This window comes from Lates calcarifer, linkage group LG21 (genome assembly GCF_001640805.2).
Source record: "Lates calcarifer isolate ASB-BC8 linkage group LG21, TLL_Latcal_v3, whole genome shotgun sequence".
Lineage (NCBI taxonomy): Eukaryota > Metazoa > Chordata > Actinopteri > Centropomidae > Lates > Lates calcarifer.
In genome coordinates, this window is record NC_066853.1 from 20,806,550 (window position 1) to 20,833,399 (window position 26,850).

Consider the following 26,850-nt stretch of genomic DNA (forward strand, 5'->3'; position numbering starts at 1 on the left):
ATTTCAATTTAGTTTTCATACATATATATATGTATATAAATATGTATGTATTGGCCCTTTAAAAGTATTTCAACTTCAGATAATGTAAGTAATCTGGTTGGATGGGTCGTTCCAGAGGTAAAGACTCCACCTTCAGGAAAGACATCCTTATTACTGGAAAATGTGCCGCTGTCCTCATTCAGCTTTACAACCTTACATTCTTACATTCAACTTTACAAAAGCTGACCTACTCGCTGAAACCTTCCACTCTTCTGATTCTGTTCAGCTCCAAAACCTCATCATGGTTTGTAAGAGACGACAGATGCTGGGCTTTGTCCTGGCCATCATCGGCTTCCTGGGCACCATCATTGTGTGTGCCCTGCCTATGTGGAGGGTTACAACCTTTCAGTGGAGCCTACATTTTGACCCAGCAGGTCATCTGGGAAGGCTTATGGATGAACTGTGTAACACAGAGCACAGGCCAGATGCAGTGCAAGATCTATGATTCTTCTCTGACTCTATCTCTGGACATTCAGGGGTGCCAGAGCTCTCGTGGTCATCGCCATCATTGTCACAGCCTTTGGGGTCATCCTGGGCTTTGCTGCAGGCAAGTGCGTCACCCTTGCGGAGGAACCAAGAGCCAAAGCCAGGGTAGCCATTGCTGCTGGAATTGTTTTCATTAGTGCTGGTGTTATCATCCTCATTGCTGTCTCCTGGCCTGCCTACAATATCGTCAGGGATTCCTACGACCCAATAATAATCAAAAGTCAGAGGAGAAAGCTGGGGGCTGCACTCTACATTGGGTGGGGCACAGCTGCACTTCTAATCCTGGGTGGTGCGCTCCTCTGCAGCTCCTGCCCGCCCAAGGCAATAAGTTCCAGCACTAAAAAAAGAGTGAAATGAGGAAGAGAACAATATTTTTATTCTGTTATAAACACATTTGGATTGATATATACTGTACACTTTGTACTTGTTTTCATTTTTACAACTTTCAGTGTGTAAAATTGGGCATCTGCAACCCAAAAGCATGTTTGTTCTACCTTTGTTTCAATCTCAGCCATATCCCATCTGGCTATCTGTTAGATATACAATTGTTTTTAAACTTTTACTAGTTACTTTTAAAGCCCTACATGACCCTGCACCTTCTAACATCATAGATTTACTTGCGCCTTGTGAGCCCCAGCTGCTCCTCAGATAATACCTTCCTCACTGCTCCCACAGCCAGCCATGCTACAAAAGGGAACAGTCTTTAATTTTAGTCAGAAGTACAATGAAGACTACTTGGATTAATTTGTATAATATGTAAAGTAACCATCTTTAAACCAACAGGTTCTTTATAGTTCCTCAAAAGCTGACATTCACACACACAAGTGATTTTCACCTGACATCAGCAGTGTAGTATTTTCAGTCAGTGTTACTGCAGTACACAACAGAAAACATGCAGAACTAGAATTACACCCTTGCAGTTGTACACCTCTGCAAACCAATCAACTGGCATTTTACAACACGTCCGTCCAGACTCACATAATATATTTAGTGAAGACTTAAAACTGAATTAAGTCTTGCTATTCTTATTTTACTGTATGTTGTATTATTGTGTGCATTCATTGAGAGAAACAAAATTCAAACTCCTTGTATGTGTTCAAATGCTTGGCCAATAAAATTGATTCAAAAGTTGTATCCATGAATGCTTCAGATATGGATGTTACTACAAATTCTAAACTGTTGATGTTGCGCACACATCTTCAACTGAGCAGCACAGATTTATACAATCTCCACACTTTTAAAGTGGGCACCCAAGATCAGTGTAACCACTTCAGCATCTGACCTAATATTGTCTTCTTACTTACAAAAAAGGGGCCACATTTAAAACTCCCAGAAAATATTACCAGCAAAATCTTTTTTCTTGAGGTTAAAATTTAGTAGAATCACTGTTGTGAGATAAAATTAGACATGTTTTAAGTTCACACGAGGGGAAAGCAACGAACGATCAGAAGCACATATAACCTAAAAAGAAGCAAAGAGAAGTCTATTTAGACTTTTAGACTCTAAAATAATAGCATTAACTTCCACAGTGAAATAATCCCATTAGCTTTTTGCAGCACTTGCATGTCAGTTGTGTGTGGGGGGTTCAGTGTTTTCCTCAAGGACCCCACCAATACTCTCATTTCAGATTAACACAGCAAAGAGCCTCTGGTGTGAAAACAATAGCTACGTAATTTGATCATTTGCCATCTTTCACCATCCTTTGAAGTTTTCAAGTTGTTGTTACATGCATATGAGCATAAGCTTGTTTTTCAAGAGCAAAAGTAAAGCATTGTTTAAAAATGGGTGCCACTCCTCCAGCTCCAGGAAGTGGAATCTTGTTTGTCCAGAAGAACTCACCTGACGATGGGCTGGCCCTCCTCCTGTACATTCTCTGACAAACAACTAGTCAGTGAGCTCTGTCACTCGGAAAGAGAGACAGACCTCTGCATTTAAACACTTCTCCGTCCTACCGCAGACGAAGCCTCTTCACCATGGGGAGGATTGGCAAGGAAGTGGCAGGTCAGATCATAAGCTTCATAGGCCTGATTGGGGTGGCGGTGGCCTGTGGGGTCCCCATGTGGAGAGTGACCTCCTACATCGGAGCCAACATCGTGACAGGCCAGATAGTGTGGGATGGTCTGTGGATGAACTGTGTGATGCAGAGCACAGGACAGATGCAGTGTAAGCTGAATGAGTCTGTGATGAGACTGTCCCCGGATCTTCAAGCTGCCCGAGCTCTGGTCATCATCTCCCTCATCTTTGGCTTCATTGGCTTCTTAATCTCCTTCATTGGAGCTAAGTGCACTGGCTGCCTGAAGAAAGATTCATCAAAGGCCAAGGTGGTGATCATAGGTGGTTGTCTCATTATAGCTAGTGCCATCCTGATCCTGATCCCTGTCTGCTGGTCTGCAGCCATCACCATCACAGACTTCCAGAGCCCCTTGACGCTTGAGACACAGAAGAGGGAAATCGGAGCCTGCCATCTACATTGGCTGGGGCTCTGCTGCGGTACTTCTGATCGGTGGGATCATCCTAACCACTTCATGTCCTCCTCAAAAACCCATGTATGGATACCCAGGCTACCCACCAGCACCAATGTACCCTTATGCAGCCCCAGCAACATACGGCCCTGTGTATGCTCCCCCATCCAGCCAACCATACACAGGGACATATGTACCCACCAAACCATATGCAGCACCAACTGCATACTCTACTGGACCGTACATATAGAGACTGAGTGGACAAACAGAGGAAAAAAAACTGTGATTTCTGCCATGATGGCTTCTGGAACTTGTTATACCACTAAGAAGCACAGTTGCACCAAAATCCACATTGTATGTCTAGAGGATGGTATGTATTCCAGTAATTTGTTGGAATGTAAAATTAATTCACTCAATAATTGTGATCTTTGATTATCATAAATCTTTCATAAAATGTTTTCTCTTCTGATTGATTGTGCTGTAAAGTAGACATCTTTATCTTGATGTAAGAGAAGTATTGTGTCGACATGGCTCTGTGTACTGAAGGTTGCATTGCTTTTCATAAGGCCGTCTCTGTTCATATATTTATTTCCTTTTCATACAGAGCATACTTTGTAAATAATGATGATTTGTGATATGTTTGTTTTCTGTAAATGACACTTTATTTTTGAGATTATTCAACATTGTTTCAATAAAATGTTTGTAGCAGATTCACGTATCTGTTTGTGCAGTCATTGTTACCACACTTTTTATGCAACATCATTAAATATTATCTGTGAAGATGAGTTCAGGCAAACAGGAACATATTTGTGTATTGATGGATGAGAAGCAGGAAAAAGGTAATATAACATTTCTTTCATAAGACCCATAATTATAAGAGTTTACGGTTACAGGGATTTTCTAATCATAATTCCTAATCTTAATTATGGTCTCAACTGTCAACTGCAAACAGTGAGGAACTTAATAAAATTTCGAAAAGAGGATTTTGAAATGATCAGCATGAGTACTGATTGGAAAAAAACCCATAAATCCTTTTCGATAATAGTTGGGTAAATATGTGGTAATGATGAAAGAGAAGTGATGAATGAAACAGGGAAATGGCCCCTTCTGTTAACGTCAGACATCTCGTGATACTCTTACCCATGTTGCTGTTTTTTTTTTTAAACCCTGAAACCAGTGACTGGATCTGATCTTTCAGTAATTTACCCAATCAAATGTTGGCCACTGGCAGAGCATTGTTTGAATGAGGAATGTGGGGCGTCTTCACAGGCCTCATTTACACAGAGTCGTTTAAGACTGATGTTCATCTCGTCGAAACTGCTCCCTGTTGACATACAGATACTGTGAAGAATCTAGTTGGACGAGTAAGTCGTTCAACACACTGGTTTCAGGTCAGAGGGATGGACATTTTGACTCCACCTTCAAGAAAGGACATCCTTATAACTGAAGATAATGTGCCACTGCCGTCATTCAACTTTACATCCTGAGCTAAGCTGACCTGCTCCTGAAACCTTCCATTCTTCTGATTCTCTTCAGCTTCAACTGACTCAACAAGACTTCATCATGGTGTCTTTGGGACGACAGATGCTGGGCTTTGTCCTGGCCGTCATCGGCTTCCTGGGGACCATCATTGTGTGTGCCCTGCCGATGTGGAAGGTCACAGCCTTCATTGGAGCCAACATTGTGACAGCGCAGATCATCTGGGAAGGCTTATGGATGAACTGTGTGATGCAGAGCACAGGCCAGATGCAGTGCAAGATCTACGATTCTCTTCTGGCTCTACCTCAGGACCTTCAGGCCGCCAGAGCTCTCGTGGTCATCGCCATCATTGTCTCAGCCTTTGGGCTCATCCTGGGCATCGCTGGGGGCAAGTGCACCAACTTCGTGGAGGAAGAAAGAGCCAAAGCCAAGGTGGCCATCGCCTCTGGAGTTGTCTTCATTTGTGCTGGTGTTCTCATGCTCATCCCTGTCTGCTGGTCTGCCCACACCATCATCATGGATTTCTACAACCCACTGATGACCAACGCACAGAGAAGAGAGCTGGGGGCTGCGCTCTACATTGGGTGGGGCACAGCCGCACTTTTGATCCTGGGTGGTGCGCTCCTCTGCAGCTCCTGCCCGCCCAAAAATGACAGCCCAGAGTATCCAGTCAAGTACTCCGGTGCCAGGTCCACAGCCACCAGCCGAGCCTATGTCTGAGAGCTCCAATCTTCTGAGAAAGACTGCAAACTATTTTATTTTCCCCTCCTTCATTGTGAGCTCCTGAAAGCACCACTGGAGGCAAGAGAGAGTGTTTCTTAAAGAGTGAGCAACACATGACAAAGTTGTGGTGTGAAACTGCAGTACTGGCAAGAAAATCTTCCAACAGCTAAACTGAGAGAACTGAATGAGAGTGATGTGTATGATTGTATATTAAGCTTGTATCAAACCAATGGTCAGCATGAGCAATGATGAAAGAAAATTTGCACAGTACCACTAATGTATTGCAAATGTATTTTATTATTATAATTATTTTACAAATATCTTATCAATATATCAAAATACTGCTTTTGTTCATTGAAATTACTGATTTTTAATAAAACATATACTTAAGTTATGTTCAAGTGTCTTTTTACTTCACCTAGAGTGGAACAGTTATGTTCAAAGGGTGTTGATCTGTTCTTTTTTATTATCTACAGTCACATATTTAGTTTAAAGTTGGCAGGCAGAGCAACTTAAAATAAAATAGATTTTAAAAATGTGACATGATACTTCATATCTGGGGGTTGAGGAATGCAGTGATGACCCAGCCTCTCATGCTCGCTGTCAGAAGGGCAAACTAAGGTGTGTCTTTCGGGCTGATTACATTCATTGAAGAAACACTTGTGAAAACAAAGTTACAGTGTACAAAGTGTATTCAAAAACATCTAGTCTGTTTGAGTTCTTCATGCAGACGTTCAACTAGTGCAACCAGTTCAGCCAGTCGTGTAGTGTAGGGTGCCAATCAAAGCTTTTTTACTGAACTGGGTATAGGGTGTCAGTTTCAATAGCACCAAGAGGAGATATACCCATACACCACCAGCATTTAGACAATCTAAATGAAAGAGTATTTACTATTTATTTATTTGAGTAAAGAAAAGACTAAATTAATGATACAGGGCAACACTGTGGAACTTTTTGAAAGGTTATCATTGGCTGATAATAAACATCTTTTCAGACAGGTACCATTGTAAAATATTTGCTTCTCCCACAGCAACAAAACACTGGGAGAGGAAAAACTGAAACCTCAGACAGAGCCAGACTCAGGGCAGGCAGCTGTCTTATTCTCTTTGCCTAGCTGGGCACTGTAGTTTTTAGTAAATTTTACTCATACATGAATAAACTGTGCATTTCTTTAGGACTATTTGCTGGATTAATAGATACAGTATTTGATGTTTTAGTGATGAATTCAGCAGTACAGTGTAAGTGGGATTAACTCAACCCGCATTCATCATAATGTGATGAAATAATGAAATCTGTCATCCAGGGTGACAGTGTGGCTCACTGATGTGTTTCAACAGTTTTTGGACAACACTGGAGTTCTATGGCACAGAGAAATCAGATATACAGCATTGTTTAAAAAAAGGTACAGCGTTTTGAAACGCTACAGCGTTTTGAAACAAGTGATTGAATTAAAAGCAATAGCCTCATATATTTCTGCTGATAAAATTATGAAAAGAAAAAAATAACTGTTTATTTTAATTAAAAAACATTCTAAATCATTGCATTCTAATCATGTTTCAAACTAATTGTTTAACCTTAGTTAGTGTCACAGGTTCAATCTTTTTATCAGCCAATAATTTAAAGAGAGAAATTGCGCCACTGTGAAGTTTGGTATCATTGTTTGCACCATACTGACCATGGACCAGAGGAAGGACAGAGTTGTCTAAGGAGCTCAGAAAGAAAATTGTAGATAACCATCTTAAAGGTAAAGGCTATAGGATCATCTCTGGGTTGTATAAGGTCCATGGGACTGTATTCAGCCTCCCAGGACATGACTGCAAGAAGAAATGCAACCCCAGGTTGATCAGAGGGATAGTGCAGATGGTAGACAAAGAGAGAGGTAAAGGATCTAAATCCATTCAAGCTGAACTTCAAGGTCAAGATTCATTGATATCTGATTGCACCATCCATCGCCTTTTAGACAACAATGGGCTCCATGGAAAAAAAAAAAAGCGAGACTAGAATTTGCTAAAATGCATGTTGACAAGCTTCTCCGAGAATGTCCTTTGGACAGATGAAACAAAACTGGAGGTTTTTGGCAGATCAGATCAGCTTTTGTTCACAGACCAAAAAAGGAAGCTTTAAAAGAAAAGACCACCATACTTAATCTGGAACATGGAGGGGTCTCAGTCATTTTTCGGGGCTGCTTTGCTGTGTCTGTAATAGAGTTTTAGTTTTGCTCTTTTCATTGGATTCAAGAAAAATGGAACAGAAAATCCTTCTGTTCCTTTCTTTGCTTGTTTGTTTTATCTCAGCAAGACCCACTGCATGTAATCAGGATGTCTTTTTTGACACTGAAGAAAGACAAAGTGAAAACAAACCTCTACAGACTGACCTAATACTGACCTAACTGACTAATTACAAAAGTTTTACTTTGCACTGTTTACAAAGGGTTATGGACCCATCCATATGGATGTGAATACTCTCAATGTTAACCTCATAGTCACTGTTTCATGCCAATTCTAATGTGCCCAAGAAAAGAATTGCAAAGAAAAGTGTCAAATTGAGACTCTGCTCCCAGGAAAACAACGTAATAATTTGTGAATGCCCCAAGCAACAAAGCCCTCTTTAGTGGCTGTCGTGATTATGATGCTTATGCACTAGGATCAAAGAAGGCGACTTTAACAAAACTTATCCAAGTAGTTATTATAATGACCATGACAGGTCTGCTAAACTTAACAAATCAGTTATTTTTTTTCCCTAAACCTATGTTGTGTTTATACCTAAACCTAACCAAACCTTAATACCATAAAATGAATTTATACTTCAACAGTGATTTGTAATGGTTTTGGAAGTTGACAAATTATTTTGTCCTGCTGATTAGTGCTTCAGAAAAAAAAAGGATTTTATTGTTCAAAAAAGGGTAGTTACAAATCAGTTTATTTCATCATCTTATATAGACAAGTTTACAAACATTTACATCCAGACTGTATGACATCTAGGAAATGGCTTTCCACGATGTTCTGAATCAATGATATGTTATCAGCCAAATATTATACAGGGTGTCACTGCTGTGAACACACCCTGTTCTGTTTCTACCTGGTATCACATTCCTAAGCTGCTCTCTGCAATTAAAGAGAAAATCTACTTGAACCAGTTCTAAGTAAGAACAGGCAATGGAACAACTTCATCACACAATTTTGGTTTCAGTAATTATTTTCTACTTTCACTGTGTATTAAAAGCCATTTCTAAGTGGGTTGGACCTGATCATAAAATGTTTGATCAATAACACTTTATTTTCAGCTTTAATTTAAAGCTTTTACACTTGTATGCATATTAACAAATGTAGTTTAATAATAGTAATAGTAATGGAAACAACAACAACAAATAATAATAATAATAATAATAATAATAATAATAAACAAAGTAATTCTAATAGGATCCTTATTTATCCTATCTCATTCTTATTTTATTCTATTTACAGTTTGTATATTTAGTTAAGAGTTTACTGGTGCATTTTTTAAAATCCTATTAAGAGTTTACTGTTTATTGTATTTTTTTTTATTCTATTCTCTATACCTGTTTGCAAGCAGTTGCTGTTGTTGTTTGCAAACTGTCCTGTGTGCTGCTTCTGTCTGTATAAGTTGCTGGAAACTTAATTTCCCTAAGGGAGTGTGTTGGAAAGTTCATTTCCTTTTTCTTTACATTTTTGTCCGTAAAAAAAATACTTCAGTGACTTTGAAAGACTTCCTCCCAAAATACCTACACTATGATTTACAACCAGAAGTGATCTATTTCAAATTCATTTTTCATCTCTCTCATCATTGTGCACATACATATGTGTGTACATATAGAGACTAAGCACTGTTTGCCTTGAGACTGTGCAGTGAATGTCAGGATGGTTTAGTTTAATTCTCACAGTTTGCACACTTGTGGTCTTGTCTTTTGTTTAATCTGTAGGTCAGTGATACTGTATGTGCTGTCTGTCAAACACTCCCTGTGCTCTGCATTCAAACTGCCTATATTTTCAAGCTGGTGCCTTTTCTGTCACATTCATCCATTTCCTTGTTGAGAGTACTGACAAAACCGAATGTAACACAATCCTCATATCCCTCCAGAAGAATAATTGAAACTCCAGCCTTTATTGTCCTTACACACAAAGAATCCTACATGGCTGGTATTTTTTGGCAGTGCCTGTAATGACTCCTTAATAGCTTGGCTTTCACACCTCCCATTCTTCATTCTCACTCTGCTTCAGATGCGCATAAACACCTGATCAGCTCTTAGTATTCTCTCAGAGACACTCAGAGAGAGACGACGATGGCTTCCATGGGAATGCAGATGGGAGGTTGCGCTCTGGCCCTTTTAGGCTGGATTGGGGTAATCATTGTCTGCGCTGCACCCATGTGGCGGGTCTCTGCCTTCATCGGCAACAACATAGTGACATCGCAGATCATATGGGAGGGCATCTGGATGAACTGTGTGGTCCAGAGTACAGGCCAGATGCAGTGTAAGGTGTACGACTCCATGTTGGCTCTGAGCACTGACCTCCAGGCGGCCCGTGCTCTGGTGGTGGTTTCCATCATCACAGGCATTGCAGGGATCATCGCAGCTTTCGCTGGTGGAAAGTGCACCAATTTCATTCCAGAGGAGAGGGCCAAGGCGAGGGCTTCAGTGGCAGCAGGTGTGATACTGGCCATCAGTGGATTGCTCTGCCTCATCCCAGTTTCCTGGACTGCCAGCGTGATCATAAGGGACTTCTACAATCCTGTGTTAGTAGATGCCCAGAAAAGAGAGCTTGGGGCCTCCCTTTACATCGGCTGGGGAGCCGGGGCACTGCTGGTCTTGGGAGGAGGGCTTCTGTGTGCCAGCTGTCCCCGCAAGGAAGATGAGGCCCCCTCTGTGAAGTACCTCATCAACAAGCCTGGCAAAGAGGATTCATTCCGGTCTTATGAAACACCAACAAAGACATATATTTGAGTTCTGTAAAGAAGTAAGTCTTGATGATGACTGCCTGTTTTTGAAGCTATAGAAGCTTGGAGTTTTGTCAGCTGTTATGAAACATCAAAAAAACAAACAAAAAAAAAGAACATATACACGGACAACTCACAATGAAGGAAATATGCATTGTCCTTATGAAGGAATCAAACTCCAGATATATGAAGATGCTCTCTGTCTGAGATTGCTTTAATCTGAATGAAACTATTGCTAATGAACATCTATATGCGGATTGTTTAAATGATAGAAACTGTGTTTTATATGTTTGGGAAATTATTGGTTTCAGCTGGGAAAAAAAAATTGTGATTGCACTATACCTTTTTTGTTCTTTGATATTTTAGATTCTATTTTTTCACAATAAATGACCCTCTATAGTAGGTTCTTTTTCCCCATGCTTCTTGTTTATATACATTTCAGAAATGCATCTGTGGTCATTTAATCCAAACACTGAGAGAACCTGTTTGTCAGGTACTTACCAGAGATCACTATCCAGGGCACAAACACGGTGACTCAGGGACTTACACTCCTGTTGGCTAATGTGTTTCGTAAAGCATGACATACTTTTGAAAGTTTCGTCCATCACTGCTGCGTAAATATTCTGCCTTGTGGGAAGTAAATGCATTCATTGATTAAAAGGGGATTTCCTACAGAGGCCATACATGTCAAAAAAGTTTAAAACAAATTAATGTTCCTTTGTACCCTTGAATCTCAAATTTAAGATTTGGCTTTGAATTGTCTTGCACTGGAAATATGTCAACTCCACCAACCCCCATGAGAGTACTGTGTTTTCTCATGTTGTCAGGCTACAGGTTCAAAACAAGAGAGGGGGTCAGATTACTCAGATGTCACAGGAAGAATCTGAAGAGCCTCAAATGTCCAAAACAGCAAACACTCTGTATTTCTGCTTTCTCACTGCTTTACTTTTCACCACAGTGACTTCTTGTATTGTGACCACAACAAAGGAATAAAATGGATGTTGATGACTATTTCTACAGTCTGGACTTCTTCAAACCAATAAGAGAAGTGAAATATGATTTATGACAAGAGCTAATTAATATTAATGTTAAATTAATGTGTGCAGTGTTTCAGTTCTGTCTGGCTTGGGTTGTAGAAGCCAGTCATCAGTCCCACCTTAATAATTTAATAACTCATTACTATCACATGAAGTACACCATGAAAAAATGTAATACAAGAGTCATTATCCAGAAAAAAAATAACACACAATTCTGCAAAGCCATGTAAAAAAAAAAAAAAAAGGTGAGCAATTTATTTGTGAGTGAATGTCTACAGATGTCCACAAACTTCAATGACATATTGTACCGGTAATTTTCACTTCACTAACAAATTCACTTCATTTCTTTTTCTCAGATTCTTCACCTTAGTCACAGTTAACAGCAGTTTACAACCTGATTTTTTATGTTCTTTTTTTTGTAACAGAGCAATTTTCACCTTTTTTTTATCCTTTGTGACATACTGCTACCTAGTGGCCCTTTGCCTCCATGGCAAGAAAACCCCTACATTTTTATCTAATGACATCAGTTACAGGAAACAACCTTGGCATTACAGAAAATATCTAATCTTTTCCATTTTTTTTCTTACCACACCCTCCATTTCTTTAGATTACATAACCCTCATTGCTGACTGATGCATGAACATCATGTTGACCTGATGCAGAAGAACAAATTTCAGTTTTATATTGAGGAATGAAACATATCACAGAGCAAAATACTGTTCCCTGATCACTTCCACCAGCAAAGAGTCAGGATATGATGAAAGGGAGATTAAATTGGTCCATTCTGAATAAAAACTCCATATGTTTTTTTGTTTGTTTTTTGTTTTTTTCTAGGGTGTAAGCGAGTTGACTGTCCCATGGCTCTGCAGGAGCTGGGCATCAGCCTATCCATGATAGGTGTTGCTGGGACCATCCTGATCTGCGCTCTGCCCATGTGGAAGGTGACAGCATTCATCGGCACCCATCTGGTGGTCATGCAGGTGTTCTGGGAAGGTCTGTGGATGACCTGCGTCAGTGAGTACACAGGTCAGCTACAGTGCAAGCTTTATGACGCCCTGCTGGACCTGTCACCAGACCTTCAGGCAGCTCGCGGCCTCATCTGCATCAGCCTGTTTCTGGGATGTCTGGGATTCCTCATCTTCCTGCTGGGAGCACGCTGCACCAACTGCCTAAGCCACCCAGGCATAAAGGCTCGGGTGGTGATGAGCTCTGGTGCCATCTTCTGCCTGGCGTCCCTCACCACCGTAGTTGCTGTTTCCTGGACGGCCAACTCCATCATCAGCGACTTCCACAACCCGCGTGTCCCTGAGGTGCTTAAGAGAGAGCTCGGAGCAGCCATATATATAGGCTTTGTGATCTCTGGGCTGCTGTTCTGTGGGGGGGCCATCCTGTGCACAAGCTGCCCACCACAGAGGGCCAGGTTCCCCTCCAGTGGTTACACACGGGCCAGGAACCCCACACACAGCAGCTATGCCATTAAGAACTATGTGTGAAATGAGGATCAAGGGTTGAGCACACACATCTTGAACTGCATGAAGCAATGCAACTGGCCATATATAGAAACATATATGATATACATAAAGCAATATGTTAACACTTTGAAATATATGGAGGGACTGTAAAGGTATGCCTTGTATTACATTCCAATATGCTGTCATTTTTCTGCAAGGTGAGACAAGGTGATGGATTTGAAGACTGTACAGTTTCTTTATTTTGTCCACAGTGGTGTCAATGCCAGTTGTTTGTAGATGTTTGTGGACTTTGTATGTTTGTAGATTTTCTATGGACTTTCAAAGTTTTGTCATGAAATGTGCAGCTGAATTGTTAGATCCCTGTATGGAGGCAATATACACATCAGCCATAACATTAAAACCACGACAGCTAAAGTGAATGGCATTCATTATCTTGTTACAATACAATGTTCTGATGAGGAACCATGGGTCCTTCATTCATCTGGATGTTACTTTGACACATACCACCCACCTAAACATTGTTTTAGACCAAGCACACTCCCTCAGACATTTCTGAGCAGTTTTGTGGTGTGGTGGGAACATTGCTGAGGGAGGCCCCTAACTTGGTTTGTGACAATATGTAGGTGGGTGGTACGTGACAAAGTAACTGAATGTCAGGACCAAAGGTTCCTCAGCAGAACATTGTGTTATAACAAGATGATCGATGTTATAATGTTATGGCTGATCGGTGTCTTCAACTGTATGTCTGATACAGCTATGACTAACTGGCGTTTCAACCTTTAAAACTGCTGCAATCTGTTTATAGAACTAGAGAACAGAATTTTAACCCCATAGCTTAATGTGCATGCATTTCTATTCAGTAGAATACTATATGAATCATGTTTCAGTTTTTAGTAAAATTACTAACTGTCAACACTTGCCACTCTAAAAGCTTGTGTGCTCATGATTTGCCTCTTAGAATTCAAAATAAACACTGGAGAGTAAACGTGTGTCAGCTGAATCACTATTCTAAATCCAGTGGTTCCACAGAGAGGGTCCTACTGTGAGAACATAAATCTTAATATCACTAAGAACTTGTGTCTCTTTAAATCAAATTTTTCACTCAGAAACGCGACCCAATGGCTGAGAACTCTGAGCACAGTGGAACCTTTGTTTTTCCCTCTCCGCAAAAAGTGGGAGAAAGGGATTGTTTTGAAACCATGGCAGAGCAAACAGAGGGATTTCCCTCCTCCACCCAGCTACAGCAGTGCCGTGCCTTCTGTTTTTCATGAATACCAAAGAACTGGTTTCTCCTTCCTGAGCAGGCATGCAAAACAGACAGACACACACACACACACACACACACACACACACACACACACACACACACACACACACACACACACACACACACACACACACACACACACACTCCTACGCACGCAAATTGTCTCTGTCTCACTCATGCACACACACGATAAAATAACACCCCACCCCAGTGCGCTCAGCTGCCAGCTGTTTCTGGTTAGGCAGTTGGGCCTGTAGTGACGAGGAGGAGCAGGCAGGCCGGCAGAGTCATGGAGCGGCAGCTGGAGCTTGCTGCCCTTGGTCTGGCTTTCACAGGGTGGCTTTGTGCCATTCTGACTCGCTGCCTGGCCCTGTGGAAGGTGAGCGGCACCCTGGACAACGCCACAGCGACTCTGCCTGCCTACTGGGACGGGGTGTGGCTGGAATGGGATCACTGGGACCTGAACCACGATGGCAGCCTGCACTGCTCCTTCTACCAGTCTCTCATGTCTCTTTCTGGGAGCTTTCGGACGTGGAGAGCCCTCATCATGGCGTCCATCGGAGCTGGGGGGTTTGCTGTGGTGATCGGCACTGTTGGGGCGGTGTGGTTCCCTAGACGCGGTCAGATCAAAGTGTTTTCTGGTACTCTCTTTGTTTTGTCTGGGATCCTGCTGCTGGTTCCCACAGCTTGGACGTGTCATCACAGCAGTCAGCCACTGGAGGGTGCTGCCCTGCTCAGAAGAGACTGGGGACCTGCGCTGTACATTGGATGGATCTCCTTTGCTTTGATGCTGGCCGGAGGGGTGTTCCTCATCACCAGATGTCCCACTGGGGAAAGGCAGGGACAGCAGCCTGAAGGGAGTGGGTATCCCAATCTAGAGGAGGAGGCTAATCATCCACTGAGCAGGATCAACAGGACTACGTTCACACAAAGCCAGTATGACCGCAGATCAGAGCCTATCTGAGGGGACTGTGTTGTAATATTTATCTGAGTGTGAGTGATTCAACTGGAATATCATTAATATGTGAGATGGCTGTGAGTAGATTTAACAGCAAAGGAAAAATTCTGACTGCACATGTTGAGTAATGATCCACTGGCATAACTAAGCGTGAACTTAACATTACAAAGCACAAACACAGCAATGTGTCATTTACTTAGCTTTATTGATAGAGGTGTGGGTAGGCGTTTGAATTTGAACTGTGTTTCTTTCATTTCTATTGAAGCTAACACACTGTGTAGTTTACATTAAATTGTTTTACATTCAATTCTCATTTCCCCTATTCAATATCACTGTAACATACTTACTATTGATACTGTTCTGATTCCCATAATTCTGTCTGAGACTGAAGACATTATCATCCCCTGATACTTTTAATACTTTGCCATACATGTGAATGAGTTCATACTGGTCCTAAAACTAAATACTGTACTTGTATTGCACTATATTAGAGTAATGCAGTTTAATATTTCTTTGGTTTGTAGAGAGTGAAAAAAATGTTTACATCTGAGATGAGTTCCTCTGCACAACAAAACACTGTAGAATAAAGCAGTGAAAATTATTCAATGAATATTTGCTTAGAAAAGCTATTTGACTTAAGTCATGATTTATAGTGTTTTAGCTCATTATGCCACAGGGCACTCAAAGAGGCAAAAAGCTGATCAGTAATTCTGAAACATTTACTGTTGCCAGTTAAAACCTGACATGTTGCACTTTTGACTGAGAGATTTATTTCAGTTTTCTTTTAACTCAGAGGAGGTAAATTCCACACATTTCTGACTGAAACTTGATTCTCCTGAACTTTAAAATGTGATAAAAAATTTAATAAAAAGTCAGACCTCTTGGACCTGTGTGTGGGTATGTGTTTCACACTACAGATTTGCAAATAAAAACATTTTAAATTATTTTTTATGTATCATACTCTTCCAGCTGCAGTACATCACATGCTATATATCTCTATTGCTCAGTTTGCGAAGAAAAAGAAAAAAGAAATGCAATATGTAATTCTTCAGGTTATATTTGACACTTTTTCTGAATTTTGTGAATGCAAATTACGGTACGATAATCCATATTGTGGTCCAGTTCAGCACTTTTTCATAGATAGAAATAATTTCTGTTCTTAAAGGTGCTACATATTTCAGTGGTCTGCAAAACTGTGATTTTGTTTGTTTTCAAAACAGCTGTGTGCATATTAGGGAAAATCATGCATATATACAAAAAGGGAAATATTTTGTTAAATATTTATTTGCTACAAAGCAAACTCACTCATTATGACAAAATATAAATTACTGTGTTAAAGAAATTATCCATAAAACAGGAATACTGAGCAAAACTACATGGCACACAAAGTCTGATGGAAGGCAGAAACAACCTCATCCAGGAGTACTGCAAGCTGTCCTGAGGTGTTAGCATAAATGTAACTAATAAATAAGTCAATGCACACCATCAGATCTATTTACTGACGGCCAAGTTTAGATGTAAATTCCATGTCAAATGCAAATGGAACAATACTTTTTTTTCTTTCTTTTTTTCAGTCAAATAAATCCTTTAAAAATAGAGCTGGTGAATAGGAATGACTGAAATTAATATGAATCTGATCATAGATATAGTCTCTTAAATGAGTTTGCAGTTTGTGTGCTGCAGTGAAGCATGTTAGTGTGGATAAGGTGCAGAGTGCTGACTGGCTGGGTTACTATAGTTTCTCATCTCCCTCCTCCACATCCCTCAGACTGAGAACCTCCAGAGAGCCTCTGCCTTTTGTCTCACAGCGGATCAGCTCATCGATCTCTCTGTAGCAGCCAGGATCCACCAGACACACCTGAGGGTGAGGAATGGAGAGAGAATAGAAATTTTACAAAACATGAGGCAGAGAAAGTAAAAGAAGAATCATGGTTGCACACAAAAGTCAAAAGTTTTAAATTTAGGGGAATTTTGGTGGTGTCTGATGGTACCAGATTGTACCTCCCCACTGCAGTGACTGTAGAGATTACTCAGTCACACCCACAAACACACACTGGGATTTAAAAAAAAACCAAAAAAAAAAACCTTCCTGTTCCTCACCATTTCCAGCGCCTCATCGAAGTCTTCACTCTCCACAACCTGCAGGAGCGGCTTCAGCTTCTCCTTCAGTCTCTTGGCCTCTTTGGCAGGCAACACCAACCGCAGCCTCATGTGGGCTCTCTGGATCTCCATGGTCTCCTTCAGCTGCCGGATCACTTCCAGAGCCTGGGGAACAGGACAAAAATACAAAAGGATCATCACTGATTGTAATGATGGCCTGAATAAAGCAAAGGCATGCACTTCACAGCTCCTCGCAGCTTGATTTCTCCTGCATAAAAAAGTTGCAGGGAGCTGCCAAAATCTCACCATGTCAACAATAAAAAAAACTATTTCAAGGGTCTTAAAGGCATCACTGCCAACTGTGATTACAACAACTGTACAATTTTTGTGCTTTGAGCCTCACAAATCAAGTTTGACTGTAATTTGGACATTTATAGAGATAGCTGTCAGTATGCATTAATTGTCTGCAATGTCTCAAACAGATTGAAATTGTATCTGTGCTGGTCAGACTAAGTCAGAACAAGTAAGAAGTCATTGCTTCATGCTACACAACTGCACATAAATGCACAATTTTAGTAGACATGTCGACCAGTTTGAGTGCAGACATACCTTTAAAACAACGTAATAGATATAAAAACATAATAAAAATAATTCTTCAGAGCTTTGTTTTGTACATATTCATAAGAGAGCAGACAAAAGTCTTGTGTGTCTCCTCACCTGCTGTTTAGTGCTCTTATTGGCCTTGACAGAGTAGTGGATGTCCTTCATTGCCCGCTCAATGAGATTGACTGTATATGGCCTCTTGGTCTCAGGGTTGACACACTTCTCTGCCACAATAGTTGCAATGTCCCTGAACATTGTCTCCAGCTGAGTCTGCCTCTCCCTGTCTGACACTTGGAGCTCCCCTTTGGCCAGGATCTGTCCAGTAAATAAATAAATTAATAAGTTGAAGAAGGAGACACCAGGTAAAATGTCAGAGAGTGACAATGAATATTGTACAGGACTTTGATGGTAGGAAGTAGCCATGGAAACATTTAGGAACAGTTTCTTACCTGTTTACAGATTTCTGTCAGATCATCTGTCCCAAAAGCTTTGGTCAAGTCATCCTTCTTTGCCACCTGACCCTTGGACACATTCACGAAAACAGAGTGTGTCTGCAAAACCTCATCCAGGTCTTTCTCTCTGGAAGAGAACAGTGTTTGGATATTTAGACATGTTTGTTCAGCTTGTGTACCTGAACGCAGCATTGAGAGGGTTTAAACTGACAGATAGTGGATTTAATTGCACATTTATTAAACAAAACAGTAAATGTCAGTTGAGTTTAACACATAATAAACAAGATATTTTTGGTAACTGTTAAGTAAGATCCTCTGAACATTACGGGTCTTAACGTATAACGTTACTCACGCGCCTGATCTCCAGCTCATAACTTTATTCTTGTAGCAGGCGATTTCAAACCGCTTCCCTCCTTTTTTCATCCTGACCACTGCCACATTGGTCAGCCGTATTTGATTTGTTGGCGTAAATATAGACATTTTTATGTTAAAGGAGACAGAAAACTCTGCCCTAGCTTGAGCTATCAGGAAATATCCGAGTGCGCTCTCGCTGCCTGTCCTCTTTGAAACATCAACGCATAACAACAGTTCCGCTGGTAACCAGAGACAGTTAAAATCGAAATTATTCATTATTATTCATATTTTCGTTGAAAACAAAAATGACTGAAATAAGATGTCAGATTTTAGAAATAAATGTTGTACTGAATGGATAATTATGTTTGTACGGTCGCAGTGCGTAACTACAATTTTTGAAGGTTTTATTTTAAAAGCAGAAACAATAATAGCAATACTTCCGATAAAAAAAAATAAAAATTGAAAATTCAACTTTGAATTAAGTGTGAATCTTTGGTGTGACTCGTGAAATTTTTACAAAGAAAAAAAAACCAAACTGCTAGGCACGTGATTTTTGGCAAAGCCTCGATCTATTTTTGCCGTGATACGTCGGCTGCTACTCATACACTGTATATATAAATTAATATATAATTAATAATGTTATATTTAATGATACTATAAGTACATAAAATATATATTTATATACTGCCTATGCTGGTACGTCATACTATATATTTCTACACAAAGAACTCCACTTCCCAGCATGCTTAGTGACCAAACAACATGGTTGCACACAACATCAGGTGCTAAGGGTTGTGTATATACCATCTGCAGAGATGTTGAATTTCTTCCTAATTCTTTTGCTTTTCATTATACATGTGTCTGCCTCCGATAGTAAAGGTGAGCTTATTTGTTTTTTTTAAAGGTAGCATGAAACTAACTTTACGTTGTGTTTTTGCTAACGTTGGCAACATTGCTAGCTAGCATCAATTGCTAGCCAGTTACCCGCAATTTGCTTGCTGCAGGTGACCTAAGATTAGGGTTTAACCCTGTTCTTTTGTCGCTTGTCGCTGCTTTAAGATTAGCCGCCGTATTGGTAAAACTATTGCTGCTTTGCCTTTGTACACACAGCGATGTTAGCCATCCTTTATAGTTCACAACTCCTTTGAAAACAGAGGACTCAATTTGATTAACTTCCTCCCCCCAGTCCCTCGGCATGAACCCAGTCCCGGTGAGAGCTATTTCATGTCGATATGGCACAACAGGCTGTACTTGTATTCAGCTGCTGCACTTGTCTTTGGGAGCTGGTTCGCAGTGAAGATGGCACTCAAGAAGGTGAGTTGTCTCTTGCTGATATCCCCCCTTCACTTAGGCGTGCTCTTTTAGACATATTGTATTTTTAGTCTTTATAAAAGTGGACCTTTCTGTGAATCTGTTTAATCAGGAGTTGATGCTTTTCAGTTGAAGTGTTAAGGCACTGCTTGTGTTTCCAAACTTTAAGATCTTGTATGTTTTCCTCTGGATGCTTTTAGAAGAGCTTCTCCAAGGACATTGGCCCCTGGGTCTACAAAACTATGAAGAAGAACAACAACTGCTCTGACAAAGACACTGTGGTTCATGTGTCCGGAGTTAAAATCTTCTATGGCTCACAAACTGGGACAGCAAAGGTACAAATAATGTTTACTGAAAACTCAAACATCCTCACTGACCCACAATGTTAATATATGGACACGATGATGGCACAGTTCGATGGTAAATCCAGGGATACAGACTAACAGTGTATGTGTTTTCTACCACTTACTGTAAACAGGGGGCAAAATGTTAGAAACATTGTTCAAACTAATATAGTTAAGTGCATATCACTAAATGTGGCCTCCTGAATGACAGAATATAGTCAGTTTATGACACAGTGTCAAGAACAAAAAAACAACAAAACAACTCCGATTTAATTCAGGGCTATACAGGTGAATCTCACAAATCATAACCATGTGTAATAATTTCACACACAAAAATGAAATTCCAGTCATAATTGATTAGCAAAGATTGGCAGCTCACACATAGTACATTGACCATCCTTAGATGTCATGATATGCATTAACTGAGACTCTTTATTTGTTCAGGGCTTTGCAGTAGAGCTGTCAGAAGAGGTGAAGACTTTGGGGATTCCAGCTGAAGTGACTGACATGAAAGACTATGATCCAGATGATCAGCTTGCTGATGAGGTGAGCCACGTCCAAAGGGAACGTACATTTTCTTTTGATTATGGGGCAAAAATACAGCTGTGTGTAGAGACATATGACCCTAAACTTCTCCTCGAACAAGAACCTAAACCAGTGCAAAGTTAAGAGCTGCTCCTCAGTACTTAATCCTTAACTTTGATACTGCATAAATTAAATGACTAATTAATGCATCAGGTAATTGTAGCAGCACTGTTAAGATGATAAGCATACTATATGTACTGCACTCAAAAGTTGTTTGGGTCAATTAAATCTCTAAAATGTATCTTCAAGCACATTAGACCTGGCAGACCTTAAGCCTTAAGGCTTAATTAAGTACAAGGCTTAATTATAACAGAATTAATCAAAAGATAGTAAATCATAGCTGTTATTTATTAAAAGTGTGACAACAAAGACTACAGTAATCCTCCAGTTCTGTAATGTCGCAGCTCAGCTTTTCCTGCGTTTTTTTTCACTGATTCGATTCTTCAAACGGCTGGCACAGAGGACAAATATCTTACACTAATCCTGCTCAGCTGAAGAAAGATGGATTATTTTCATCAGTGTTCCCTTTTTATTTTGTGGGCACAGGCACTGTGTAGTGCATTGAAAGATGAATATGAGATTGGTTGGCTGGTGCACAGCAGGAGAGAAAATAGCTATTTATTCAATAGGACAGTGATACAGTTTTCAGTGATGGAAAACCTCCACAAGAGAAATGACCACAGACACCAGTCGCTCCCTAGATGCAGCTGATCCTCAGTGCACTGAACTTGTCACTGGCTAGCCATCAGTCAAGAAGATGCTGTTTGTTTGGCAGCTTAGACCCTGTTAGACATGAGACAAGGCAGCTGCCTCGCTCCTGAAGATTTCTCTTTCTTTACACAGGGCTGTATCCACTTTAGATTAAATCAAGATGAATTTTCTGCTGTCCTTCAATTGTTCATCATGTAGCTTACATAATTAATAATTTCTGAAACCATGACACGTCATTTTTTCTGGAGCAACTTGTTAATGGGGCTCAAGTGCATCACAACATTTGTCCTTTTTTTGGCTATGACTTACTGTAAGCATGGACGTTTTTTTTCCCAAGTTCATCTCTGTTCTGCTCATTAGTGGTCAGAAGTCAATTATTCCATAATTTTGTCTCTCAAATCCAAATTCACACGAATTTGCAAGAAAAAGTCTTGGACCAAGAAACCCTATATTTACAAATATATTCTCTCTTTGTGTTTACTGAGATGTTCTTACTTTACTGTTATGATGTCTTCCCTTTGTTTTCATTTCTCCAATCAGTGCACCAGTAAGTCAATCTGCGTGTTTATTGTGGCCACGTACACTGACGGACAGCCCACAGAGAACGCTGAGTGGTTCTGCAAGTGGCTGGAAGAGGCATCCACTGACTTCAGATATGGGAAGACCTACCTCAAAGGCCTCAGATATGCAGTGTTTGGTCTTGGCAACTCTGTCTATGTTGGCCACTTCAACACGGTGAGAAATGGTTCTGTCAGAATAACAATACTGCTTGGTTATATGCTTTAGTCAGTAGAAGAATATCCACAGTTACAAAGGATGACAGCTGTAGCTACAGTTAGGTCCAGAAATATTTGGACAGTGACACAATCTTCATGATTTGGGCTCTGTATGCCACCACATTGGATTTGAAATTAAACAACTGAGATGCAATTGAAGTGTAGACTTTCAGTCCTTAATTCAAGGGGATGAACAAAAATATCCTGTGAAACATTTAGAAATTGCAACCATTTAATATAAAGTCTCCTCATTTCAGGAGCTCAAAAGTAATAGAACAAATTAACATTACTGCATTACTACCTTGTTGATAATCCTTTGCAGGCAACGACTGCCTGAAGTCTAGCCAAATATATATGGACCTGACTGTATAGGAAACATGATATGTGTCCAAACTTGATTTCACATTTTATCTGTTGTAACCATCTTGTCCTCTCTCCCTCTCCAGGTGGGTAAAAATGTGGATAAGTGGCTTTGGATGTTGAGTGGCATGCGAATCATGACCAGGGGAGAGGGCGACTGTAATGTGGTGAAGAGCCGCAATGGCAGCATCCAGGCAGACTTCCTGGCCTGGAAGGTCAAGTTCTTGAACCGTCTACAGGCCCTGGCCAAGGGTGAGAAGAAGAGCTGCAGTGGAAACTGTAAAACTGGAGGCACCTGTAAGAATAAGAGGAAAGACAGACAGGTGATGGAGGAAGAAAAGGCAGCTCTGCAGAATGTCAGCTCTGAGGTAAGTGAGTTAAGTAGCAGTGTTTTTTTACATGGAACACTGTAAATATCCTTACTCTTTGGGCAGCAGGTTGACGTAGTGGTTATTAAGAAAACTCCTTCAAGTTGAATAACTAGCATTCATCCCCCTTTTGTCAGGAACTATTTGTCCTGCTGAAGTGTCCTTGAGCAGAAACTTGAATGCCTGCCTACATCAGTTTTCTGGCTTTTGATGATGATCATTTCTTAATGATGGGGGGCTATTGGTCTGACCAATTGTCCATTTCTCATCATACATCATACCTCAGCTTGTAAATATTGCTTAACTAGTTTAACTGAAATTGGACACAGTTTTTCACTTAGTGTACCTGATCCCCTTAATGGGGAAGCAATGATTGAATATCAAAATTTTGAATTGGAACATTCATGATTGCTACACCATAGATCTGGTTAAATTTATATTAGTTATGTTTTTTCACTGAGTGATTCTACATGTAGTCCACTATGTGTTTCCATGTACTACACAGAAAAATGGATGATACAAGGTCAGAGGTCAATATAGTTTGTACTGTCCATAGATGTCACACCGTCAACAACTTTGTAAATGTGAGGACATCACTTAGTTGTCTGTTTCAGTTATTCTTGGACATAAATGCTACTGACCTCTGCCTATTCAATAAAAAGTGTCTCCCAGAATGTTTTGTATTACCATTAGATAATATAACCTGTAAACCTCTGTTTTCATAGACAGTGGCTTCTCAGCAGCAATAAAACACAAAACAAAATGTTAGGATTTGAACAAAATCAATTGTTTAAATTATGCACCATGCACCACACATAGTTGCAACTTTGATTCTGCCCAGTGCACTGTTGGATAGACATGCCCCCCGTGTGAATACAAGAAGAGGCAGAGAAAGTGTGTAGCTATTGCCTCTTAAAGAAAGTCACTTTAGATATCTTTGCAGCTCTTATCACAGCAGTCTGATGTGGACTGCCTGGGCTAACAGCCTCATGTTATGCTCCCAGCAATGTGATTAAAATCAGATAAGGACCCTAAATGTCTCAGGAAGAGGAGTGTTACTTTCAGTTTATTAAGTCCTAATTAGCGGCATGATGTCCATTTTCAAGGATAGCAGGGTATTAGGAAAATGTTCTGCATGGCTTCCATGCAATTTGTCATCTGTGTCAGCACTGTCAGTCATGTCAAAACATGAAAATAACCCATTTTTTTCTCACCAATCACTGAAATGACAGATTTCCAAGTACAAACACAGACATAAAATATATACACGCGCACACACTAACAGCTTTCACGCTCATAACAGCGCACACAGATGACCAGTTGTCATGGTAGCAGGCACCTCAGAGCCAACTCTAACTGAGACTTCTTCCCCTCTGTCTGCAACACTCAGTGCACTCAGCAGAGGTGACATTCAACCGGAACCAAGCGCAGCTGAGAACTGTGGCGAGGGGACCATCATTGAGTGATTTATCTACCCATTGTAAAGCTCATGCATTTTAACCTGCTGCCGCACATGTTGGCAGAAGCTTTGACACCGGGCATACATTATGATAAATCTCTCTGAAATTCCATTAACATGCATATGATTTTCTTATTTAATCAGGCAGCCCAAGAAGAGATAATGATGTGCAATAAATGCTTTCCATATGGGTTCTCATGCTCAACGATGGACAAGTTTTTAATTGGTTATGTGTTGGAACATATGTGAATCTCTTTACTTTAGAGGATCATTTACATTTTCCATTCAGTTGCCTGTCTCGCCACATCCCTGACCTATTTTCTGAAAAACTTTGGTAAACATCTTTTGTGGTTTTTACCCTCCTCTTTTTTGTTTTAGGAGGAGCTGATAGAATCCAGCAGTGATGAAGACGAGTCTGGCCTGCAAGATGAGAAAAAATCTGGTTCAGTGGTCGACATGGAGGATCTGGGCAACATCATGAACAGCGCAAAGAAAGCCATGGTCAGACTCCACCCACTAGCACACTGATGACACGTTTAATAATGCATATGTGTCTTTCTCATAACACATTACCTAAGACACCATGTCCCTTTGCAGGTAAGTTATCTGATGATCATGTTGAAAAGGGGCTTACAATGACTTCACTTACTTCATACTACCTTTCCCTAGCCTCAGAAAACCACTACTACTCAAGGAGTGACAGGAGCCCTTATACAAGTGAGCATTCAGAGTTGCACTGTGTGTTTATACTTGTAAATATGAAGCAGATACACTGTATGTAGCTGCCTGCTTCACAGGATTACAGTTAGGTAGCTGTTGAATCTGGAGATCTAGACATCATCCATCAGGGTTATTTTCAGCATTTCCGCATTAAGGTCTACAAGCGGGGCATAATTGTGGCTTTAAGCTTCCGGCACCTTGGTCCAATCTAAGTGTGTTGGTTTAAGAGAAAAAGTGGTGTCACTGAAGGAGAAGTGGCAGATGGGTTGATAGACACCAGACCCCGGCAGGCGAGAAGCGGAGGCTTGCGTAATAGCGAGGACGCCCACTTCACAGACTTGTGAGGAACGAGTGACTCAAGAAAAGCAGAAAAAATGAGAAGGAAGAGGCTTTATTAGTCCCCTTTCAGAAAAGGGAGCAAAAGGAAATATACAGTAGGTATCCAACCCGTAGTGTACCTGTTCTTTTGCATGGCAGATCATTGGATCATTGGAGAAAATTCCTCTTGTTCTTTAAATCAGAATGAAAACTTTAAACAGAATTATAATCCTGCTCCCTAGTTTCATGCATTAACAAAGGTAGAACTCAGACATAAACAAATCAAAGAAAACATCCAAGGCCCTGACCTTTCAGAGATAACCTGTCATCTTTGCTGTAGTCTGCTTTTTGCTGAAGGCTTGCTAACTGGCATAGCAGTGGAAAAAAAACATAATCATGATTGGTATTTTTTCTTATTTTTAGTAGCTGAATCAAAAACAATCACATTGAGCAAAAAGCCTTGCCTGTCCACATTTGTGTGTCCCTGATGGATTTAAATGAACTTAAATGTCCCATTACCTTACACTGTTTACCACTTTCAAGTAATCTTTCCCTCCATTTTGTCCAATTGCAAACAATTGTCTCAGCTGGAAATGTTAGGGCATAACAATAAGATGCTCACAAAGTAATGTTTTATTGTGGCTGTAACACAAACACAGCTTTTGACAAATGAAATCAAACTTTTTTTGGGGGGTGGGGTGGGGTGACTTTTTTTTCTCTAAAGAAACAAGTCAGTGAATATTTTCTGTTCTGTTTGGACAGGTGTGAAATTATTTTGGTCTGTTTTTCAATGACTTAAGGGAACACGTAAGAGAATAGATTTAATTTGACTGCAGTTGACAAGAGCCGTTATGCTTCCTAAATTTTGTTCTCATGAATCCATAATGCTTCATGACAAAGTTAATGTCGAGCCAACAGTGCTGGATAGCAGCAGAAGTGTCCATATCTCACACAGACAAGGAACATGACTTGAACAACAGACTCTCCCAGGCCCTTCTTTTGTAACATTAATATTACAATGTATTGTGTGTAAACTCTGGGAGGTTTGGACAGACCCCTTAGTAAGCTCTACATGAATGTGTTTATATGTCACAGCTGGGAATGCAAAATATATCAGTTGATGACATAAGGAGGCTGGGAGAGCTCAGTACTTTTCAGTTACTGTATGGTTGCCACAGTTGGTCGCAGTCATTTTAAAAATGTAATTTGGTGCTTTCGTTCATTTTTTATGAGGAAGCTGTGGATATTATTTTTGATTAGGATATAATCCAGCAGATTTATTTGTTATGGACAAACACAAACAATCCCACTGACTTCCATTTCACCTGCTACAAATATATTTGAATTTTATTTAGTCTAAATTCTGTCCTAACATTTGAGTATAATTATAATTATTTGCTGCAATGACTCATGTGTCAGGATGACAATTTTGCTATGTGTCTGTAGCAACAAATTAGTGCTGTTTTTGCATAATTTGGTCCCACAGAGCAAGCAGTGCAAGATGTAATTAGTT

At 40.3% G+C, this 26,850-nt stretch overlaps 6 protein-coding genes and 1 pseudogene across 7 annotated transcripts in view; 6 read left to right on the forward strand and 1 right to left on the reverse strand.

The window, feature by feature from the left end:
- The first annotated feature begins 280 nt into the window (after positions 1 to 280).
- On the forward strand, positions 281 to 2,015 carry LOC108876181 (claudin-4-like; annotated as a pseudogene).
- A 398-nt stretch (positions 2,016 to 2,413) lies between these two features.
- On the forward strand, positions 2,414 to 5,583 carry LOC108876177 (uncharacterized). The gene is given in 3 exon segments (XM_018665521.2): positions 2,414 to 2,984; positions 2,986 to 3,234; positions 4,485 to 5,583. Coding segments are annotated over 3 exon segments (1,437 nt in total). The 5' UTR covers positions 2,414 to 2,498; the 3' UTR covers positions 5,187 to 5,583.
- Positions 5,584 to 9,400: 3,817 nt separating this feature from the next.
- LOC108876175 (claudin-4-like) lies at positions 9,401 to 11,153 on the forward strand. Its single transcript, XM_018665518.2, has one exon. The coding sequence runs from the start codon at positions 9,490 to 9,492 to the stop codon at positions 10,147 to 10,149; it is 660 nt and encodes a 219-aa protein (XP_018521034.1). The 5' UTR covers positions 9,401 to 9,489; the 3' UTR covers positions 10,150 to 11,153.
- Positions 11,154 to 11,370: 217 nt separating this feature from the next.
- On the forward strand, positions 11,371 to 13,866 carry cldnj (claudin j). Its single transcript, XM_051065628.1, has one exon. The coding sequence runs from the start codon at positions 12,037 to 12,039 to the stop codon at positions 12,670 to 12,672; it is 636 nt and encodes a 211-aa protein (XP_050921585.1). The 5' UTR covers positions 11,371 to 12,036; the 3' UTR covers positions 12,673 to 13,866.
- A 201-nt stretch (positions 13,867 to 14,067) lies between these two features.
- LOC108876233 (claudin-3) lies at positions 14,068 to 16,498 on the forward strand. The gene has a single exon (XM_018665601.2). It carries the CDS (start codon positions 14,208 to 14,210, stop codon positions 14,880 to 14,882), a length of 675 nt encoding a protein of 224 aa, XP_018521117.1. The 5' UTR covers positions 14,068 to 14,207; the 3' UTR covers positions 14,883 to 16,498.
- Positions 15,063 to 18,601, reverse strand: sbds (SBDS ribosome maturation factor). The gene is made up of 5 exons (XM_018665600.2): positions 18,384 to 18,601; positions 18,029 to 18,158; positions 17,694 to 17,894; positions 16,977 to 17,141; positions 15,063 to 16,734 (listed from the first exon to the last, which is right to left on the reverse strand). Exons 1-5 carry the CDS (start codon positions 18,509 to 18,511, stop codon positions 16,609 to 16,611), a joined length of 750 nt encoding a protein of 249 aa, XP_018521116.1. The 5' UTR covers positions 18,512 to 18,601; the 3' UTR covers positions 15,063 to 16,608.
- Positions 18,602 to 19,132: 531 nt separating this feature from the next.
- The window catches only part of tyw1 (tRNA-yW synthesizing protein 1 homolog (S. cerevisiae)), a 51,335-nt gene continuing 43,617 nt past the window's right edge, over positions 19,133 to 26,850 (forward strand). For both annotated transcript variants that reach the window (XM_018665570.2, XM_051065381.1), the window contains exons 1-7: positions 19,133 to 19,264; positions 19,572 to 19,699; positions 19,897 to 20,031; positions 20,485 to 20,586; positions 21,877 to 22,071; positions 22,559 to 22,840; positions 24,678 to 24,800. In XM_018665570.2, coding sequence (XP_018521086.1) covers positions 19,201 to 19,264; positions 19,572 to 19,699; positions 19,897 to 20,031; positions 20,485 to 20,586; positions 21,877 to 22,071; positions 22,559 to 22,840; positions 24,678 to 24,800 — 1,029 coding nt within the window. In that variant the 5' untranslated portion in view covers positions 19,133 to 19,200. The remainder of the gene's footprint in view (positions 19,265 to 19,571; positions 19,700 to 19,896; positions 20,032 to 20,484; positions 20,587 to 21,876; positions 22,072 to 22,558; positions 22,841 to 24,677; positions 24,801 to 26,850) is intronic.